At 41.5% G+C, this 7754-nt stretch overlaps 1 protein-coding gene across 1 annotated transcript; it reads left to right on the top strand.

The window, feature by feature from the left end:
* Positions 1-282: 282 nt before the first annotated feature.
* On the top strand, positions 283-2110 carry dkk1a (dickkopf WNT signaling pathway inhibitor 1a). Its single transcript, XM_079854423.1, has 4 exons — positions 283-714; positions 886-1027; positions 1113-1271; positions 1813-2110. Exons 1-4 carry the CDS (start codon positions 496-498, stop codon positions 2061-2063), a joined length of 771 nt encoding a protein of 256 aa, XP_079710549.1. The 5' UTR covers positions 283-495; the 3' UTR covers positions 2064-2110.
* The last annotated feature ends 5644 nt before the right edge of the window (positions 2111-7754 follow it).

Below are 7754 nucleotides of genomic sequence, written 5' to 3'. Positions count from 1 at the left end.
AAAAATGATAAGGTTAAGGCTCTAGCCCTAGTTAACAGAGGTCTGCTGACAGGTACTGTCTGTATAATGATATCCCTCAAATTCCACTTTAAGCACTTTAAGTTGTCAGTCTGTTTCTGAGGGGGCGCGACGGTAATTACGCACAACTATTGCGAAAGACGTAGCAACATTTTTTCACCAATCCCTATTACGACAAGGGCGTGGCTTTTGAATATTCATTAGGTTACGCAATCGGTCGGTACTAAGCAGCGTCTGCAAGGGTCATTAATATTCATGAGCCGGGGATGCTGCGCGCCTCTCGGCAGAAGTACTCCGTCCGATCGCCTGCGCAGACATGAGTTCACACAGCGCGTCTGCGCAGACGATGAGAGGGGAGGTGGAGAGCGTGTTTGATGCACTTATAGTACAGTAATTTAAAAGGGGCGGGAATATACAAACAGTCCCGCATGTATAAAACTCTTGGAGACACATGAAGGGCTGTGGAGTTTGGACATTATGCGTGACATACTGGCAGAGAAGAACACGAGGAACATGCTCTCACTACTCACCGTTGTGACTGTTTATCTCGCGGTTTGGGGAGGAATCACTGCAGATGCTCAAGTCGGACCTGTGTTACGGAACTCCATCAGGCATCTTCCCGCAGCATCCAGTCCGAGTGACGCGGTGAGCGCGAGCCCGCGCGTGACCGGCTCCGCAGCCAGCGATACTCCGGCGGTACGTGTTCACAGGATCCTGAAACGCACAGAGGATTTAACAGGACTCAGTTTACATTTAGACTTTGAGATTATTTTTTTTAAATTATTTTGGAATTGTATGGCATAGGCTGTGTGTGCTTTTAAAGGAGCGCTTTAAATAAAGTTTATCATATGATTTGCTCTTCCACAGTCGCCGAACTGCGCCGCTGATGCCGAGTGCGGGCCCGGTGAGTTTTGTAACGGCTCTCGGGGAGTTTGTCTCTCGTGCCGCAGGCGGAGGAAGCGCTGCGCTCGTGACGGGATGTGCTGCGCTGGAAACCGATGCATCAACGGTACAAACACACCAGAGAGCCCGTCTTATGGGTTCATCATGGTTTGTATGAAGACTCATTTTCCCATATCGTGTTTCTCTCTCAGGTGTGTGTCAACCTGCGGATGCAGAAGCTGTCGTCACGGTAGAAGCCGATCAACCGGTTGGCAAAACGGAGGTGCAAAGTGTAACTGTAACACGTGGGCAGAACTCCACACATCCCAAGAGAACCAACGTCCTACCAAAACAACAGCAGCCACTGAAAGGTATCACATCCGTCTCCTCTCCCGTTTCTTCTCCTCTCATTTCATCTGTTCTCATCTTCTCTTTTAGTTTCTTTTCCTCTTCCCTCTTCTCATGAAATTCTCCTTTATTGGTCTGACTTTCTAATCTTGTTGGATATTTGTCTCTGTGTTCTCTTTTCACCTTGCCTCTCCTCATCTTTTATCCTTGTCTCTGAAATAAATTCCCATTCAAAGGCCTTTTTTTCATGTCTCTTGTCTCCAGAAAAGAACAGGTGAGATGAGAAAACTGGAGACAAGACGAGATAAAAAGGCAAGGCAGATCAATTAGGGATTTTATTTCAGAAAAGAGACGATGAGAAGAGACCAGAAAAGAATGGATGAGATGAGAAAACTGGTCTCTTATCGTCTCTTTTTTTAATCTCATCTAGTCTCTTCATATCAAAACTCGCTTTTCGTCTCGTCTCTGCAACTAGATCTGATTTTAAAACCTCCACCTCTTCTACATGCTGCTATCACATGACTCTGGAGGAGTGAACGCTGATGTGATGTATAATCTTGTCAGGTGGCGAGGGCGAGACGTGTCTGAGGACTTCGGACTGTTTGGAAGGGCTGTGCTGCGCCCGACACTTCTGGTCCCGGATCTGTAAGCCCGTGCTGACGGAGGGCCAGGTGTGCACGCGCCACCGGAGGAAAGGGGCTCACGGCCTGGAGATCTTCCAGCGCTGCGACTGCGGCTCCGGCCTGTCCTGCCGAGGCCAGAGAGAGAAACCCGGAGCAGAAAGCCGAAACCTCCACACCTGCCAACCGCGCTGACCCCGCAGAACCGCTCTCGGCTCCACACACACACACACACACACACACAGCACGAGCACGCATGCAGACACACATGCAGCGGCGGCAAAGGAAAACTGATTGCACGGAAGGATGCGCCATTAAAAGGACTGATCGTATTTCCTGGACGGATGCAGAGAAACTGCACCGCACAGATGTTTCTGTTGTACACTCTGCTATTTAAGACTTTTTCCCCTGGGTCATCACAAAAGGCAGATTGCTTTTGTTTCCCTTTATAAGGAACTTCTTATTCTTCTTGCAGTAAATTACTGTATTGTAAATACGTAGTCAGAAATTGCACTTAACACTGAGCATATGGATCCTGTAAAAGTAGCATTTTATGATTCACACGATATTGTAAATGTGCCAGTCATATGATTTAGATGGTTAACGGTACTATTTTAAGCAAAGCGTATAGATGTTTGTCTGATTAAAATCTATAAATGGAACAATAATGGGCTTTTTACAATTCATACTGCCACCTAAAGAAACCACTTAGGGATGTTTTCATAATGGCACACACTGCTTGCTTTATTCAGCAGGTTACGCTTCCAGCAGCATCCAAAAACTTTGATTTAGTCAAAAAATGCTTTATATTGTGTGTAGCAAAGTTGCTTGGGATAAAACACGTTTTCTAAATTAATAAATGTAAACGTAAATGTGAGAGTGTCCTAATTTCATGCATATAGCTTAGGTAAAAACAAAAGCTGTCCATGTCTGCTTGATCATTGATCACCGCAGAATATCATTTCAACTTGTATTACAAAAAACAAGTGCACTTCTGCATATTGTAATTTTTTAACAATTGTAAGGTCAGGTGGACAGAATATGAAGAATACTCTTAAAGGCCCACTGAAGTGCCTTGAAGCGCGCAGCTTTGTATGATGCGTTGACGTAATTTCCACTGAAACGGGAAGCTAAGGCGGGACATGTTGAATGGCTCCTCCCCCTTTTCAAATAGCCAATAGCGTTTAGTTTTCCTCACAGACTGCAAGTCGTACTTGACAGCATCCGCATGGAAGCGCATCCGAGCGCTGACGTTGGATTCAATAGTAGAGGTGTGAATAAATTCTAGCCATTTCATTCTTAACCAACGCACAGTTGGAAAAACGGAATAAATCTAGAGCGTTTGAGCAACCGAACACACATCTCCAACCCATATTGCTCCGTGACGTGTCAACGATCGCTTTGGTCAGGTGGTATTTATAGCATAGAGGGCGGAGCTTTAGATTCTAGAGAGCATTTGATTGGACAGAAGATGTGATGAGAAGCTGAAGTCCACGGTGATGTCAGTGAGAGACCAGGTTTTGAAAGCTTATATCTCCTAAATGTGAATTTTGTCATTGCTTTGGAACACACCAGCTTATTCATAACCTTAAGGGCAAGGCTAACGTATTCATCCTAAAAGCTAAAAAAAAAAGAAAACTAAATAAAACTTACATTTTGATTTCAGGGGCCTTTAACATAAAATATACTCTACCACATGTTCCTGATGCACTTGCCTGCTTTGTGACCTCATAGCTGAAGTTATCATGGCGAATAAACAAGCTCGGAGCTCTGCTGAAGAGCCGTAATCCTTTTTGTAGCCATATCCCTGTCTGTAGAAAAACACCTGACCACATGAAAGCCTGAATGGGCCCAAACAGCAGGGAAGTACAAAGCCGACAGGAGGATATCAAACGTGAAGAATCCCGAGGAAGTACAAGAGGATCAGCAGCAACAAACCTTTGGTGTGTCTGGCTAACTTCTAATTAGTCCTGCAGTCAGGCCTGAATTGCAGGTTAATCATAGAGATATCTGACCCTTTAATTACTTTATTATGCAGCCTATTTGGCACGCACACAGCATATAGTGCAGTTTAGAGAGAGTTCTGAGTTCACATAGATAAGAAAGTTTAATTGTGCAGTCTGTAGTTGATTTCATTAATGGTTTGCATATGATCAATATATTTGCTTGATCTGAAGCTATTTAGGAAGGTATAGTCATGACAAGACCTTCGCCTACTTTTAGGGCATAGTATAAGTATGTACTGTTTTTGTGAAGAAAAAGTACACCGCTTTGGGACATACTTTGTCATAATTGTGTCTACAGTTACGTCAAAGATTATAGAATAACAAGATGTGTCACTCGCTCAATATAGAGGAATAAGTCCCGCCTTCTAAATAAGAGCCAACTGGCGATTGGTAAAGCTGCCGTTAGAAGCTCAGGTTCCCATAGTAACAGTCAGACGCTCGCTTCCACTGCGCTTTAGCTTGATCCATCCTGAAAAGCGAGCGTTTAGAAACACCATTTATAAGCCAGTTGTTGTCAGATTTTATTGGTGATTTCAAATATGAATTTTAATCATAACAGTTTTGGAGATTTTGATGTTTCCCCATTCAAAGAGATAGGAGCTGCACTTGCTTGCCCGTGAGGCATTTCAAAGATGGCCGGCGAGTGAAACGACTTGTCTTAACCCTCTGGGGTCTAAGGTGTTTTTGGGGTCCTTGAGATGTTCTGACATGCCCTGACATTTTTGCTTTTTTCAGTTGCTTATAAACATATTAATGGCAAAGGTGTAAATTCACTCTATATAGCACAAACAGGGCTACCATCATATGTGAGCACCATGCATGTACATGTTTTCATTTTTGAGAGAATAATGTTTATGCATGGTTATTGAAAAAACTAAAAACTAAAGTTTCTGAAATAAGGCCATAAAACACATTCTAAATATATGTCAATAAGACTTGTGACTAATGGATGTCATCGCCTAGTGTTTTTTCTTCAAAATGATGTGAAAATTATCCTGCCTAATCATTCACATAACACAATGCATTGATTTAAATTTTGCAAAACACTTTCTGTCTGGAAAGGCAATATGCGGAGTGGGCGTCAACGATCATGCATATTTAGTGGTTCGCACCTGGAGACAATGGGGCCCGCATACTTAATGAGCCATTCATTCAGGTGTGTCACAAGAAAGAATGCAAGAGCAACAGTTGGAAGCATCTCAATATATATTTTTTTTTTCACAAATTGTGCTTGCAAATTGGCCTATAATATCAAAAGGAAAACATGTCTAGTAATTGTGCAGTTAATTCTCATACTGTATTTTCAGTTTTGGAATATTTATCCTCTCCCCAAATTTGTCACTAATAAAACACAATAAAAAATTATTTTAAAGAAAAGGCTTATATTTGCCTTTTATTAGTTTGTTTACATCTACCTTGTATTTTTTATTTTTTATTAAAAAGGTTACAATTACAACAACAATTCAAGTGTAATCTTTCTTTGTAAAAACTAAAGTATACATTTTATCATACATATTTCAAAGTTAAGGATTCATTACTTGAATATAGCCTAGGCTACATTGGAATAAACACTATAACTTATTATTTGATTATTTTTGACAAAACATACTATATTTAACATATGAGCAAAAATTGGCAAACAAAAGCTTATTTGAGGTGGCAAATATTTTACAGTAAAAATGTATAATCTATCCAAAACTAATCAATGGAATGTTGTCTTTCATATGTCTGTAACATAGTAAATTTCGTTTTTATTATAAGAAATATAAATGTTAATTTGCAGTTTAATACGTTGCTTATACAAATACATTTTATTTCAACATATTTCACTCGATTTTTACTCAGTAGCCTATAGCAATACAGTTTGCTAAAAGCGAAACATTCACAGACAGAAACGATTCAAATTTAAACCGTCTTTTGCCAGTTGTGGTAAACAGCGGCATCTCTGCCGTTCATTCATTCATTCATGCACAGAAACGCGCCGCACTTGAGAATGAAAAAAAAAAACTTACTACATTTTTCCATAGCCTCGGATCTGTTGCTCCTCGTACTTCTGAGGTAAATTTTCCATTATAGTATTATTCCTCACAGCGCTGCGAGACTGTGTAAACAAGTACAATGATCTGATGTGTTTTCTCGAGCTGATATGGGGGCGTTCACAGTTTGCGTGGATTGCCTCAGGCCCCGTCCACACTACTGCGTTTTCGTTTAAAAACGGAGACCTTTTGCTACGTTTGCACCTCCCGTCCACACAAAAATGGCAAAAACGGAGACCCAAAACGGAGAAGTTTAGAAACGCTCCCGACCCGTTTTTCGTTTTGAATCTCCGGAGGGCGTTTTAGTGTGGACGGGTCAAAACGGAGGACTTCAGAAACGATGACGTAGTAGAGGCTCACGCTCGGCTCTATGATTGGGTGTCATCAGTCATGGCGTATATCTTTACTAGCAGCTGTTGTCCAAGTAAATTCGGCATTTTACAATGCTATAACTGCCTAACGTTACATGCGCCGGAGGCAAGCTATTATTCGAGCGATCTGTGACAATTCCCGTGTGCAGCGGTGGTATCGACCGTACATGGAGCGTCGGTTTTGGGTTAACCCGGGAAGAACCAGCGCATGGTGGGATAATTTTATCAATGAAGTTGTGTTTACATCGGCACGCGCATGCCCAGTGTTGGTGAATGGTCACGTGATCCGCGTTTTCAGTCGTTTTAATGTGGACAGAGATCAATTCTAATACGCAGCTAAAACGCTGGTGTGGACGGAGATCGTATTCGTTTTAATTCTCCGTTTCTAAACGAAAACGCAGTAGTGTGGACGGGGCCTCAGACATTTGCGTTTGAATAGCGCGCGCTCTCCGTGGGCGGGGTCACATTACATCTGAATGAGCTCTAATTAGCTCGACTGGAATCACTCTCTTTTAATACAGATTTCACAAGCTGAGAATATTTGTTTTTTATATAAATTACTTCATTTAAAAGAGGAGAATTCAAGCTTCATGCCTGTGTGCCTGTATGCCTGTTTGACTGAGTATTCGCTGAGTTATGGTTCATTTTCGGACGCGTTTCAGAATTGACTACACTGACAGAGAGAAAGCAGAACTCGCATCATGTTTATTTTTCTTTATTTGGCGAAAAGCACAACACTTTGTTTTTATTGTGAGTATACACAAAAATAATACACACTTAACAGGATCGAGTGATGTACAACACAAGCATATAAGATAAAAGTAATATTTTATTTTATTTATTTTTTTTCACTGATAAGGAAAAAAACGAGCCTATCGCGCCGGCGCGATAGCCGACCTCAGGGGGTTAAAGGGACTTTGGTTACGTGCATCCTGTCACCGTTTAAACTGCCCTGTCAAACATCTTGTCACGGTTAAAATCCTCCAACATTTCTCTCTGAAAAGTTAGGAAATGAAATTCAATTGAATGTGAAGCACGTTGATCTGCCAGTTGTGGATGTTTCATGCAGAGACTATGCGTTTGCATAATGATGCATTTATAAGTTAATGGCCAAACCTATTACAAAAGTTCAGAATGCTGTTGCAGATTAAAAATAATGTGGATAACATTGAATAAACATTTTTGTCAGGTTGGATACTGATGATTAATCATTCAAACCCCTTTATCCAAACGTTTCTACATAGGCCTAACCGTCTGACTCACATCCGCCATGTTTGTAGTTTAACACTTTATTTGTGTTTGTAGTTCTAATCGAATCCTCGTCCAACACCTTAGAGTGTGCACGGATCTGCACTTCAGATTCTGACCAGAAAAAGGAGACCATCTGGGTCTGGGGTTGGATTTGGGACACACTAATTCTAATTTCGAATACTATTTAGGATGGATAGTATGCAAATTGGGACGCAGCAATGA

Source organism: Squalius cephalus (assembly GCF_949319135.1).
Source record: "Squalius cephalus genome assembly, chromosome: 21".
NCBI lineage: Eukaryota > Metazoa > Chordata > Actinopteri > Cypriniformes > Leuciscidae > Squalius > Squalius cephalus.
This window is presented reverse-complemented; position numbering and strand designations above follow the sequence as displayed.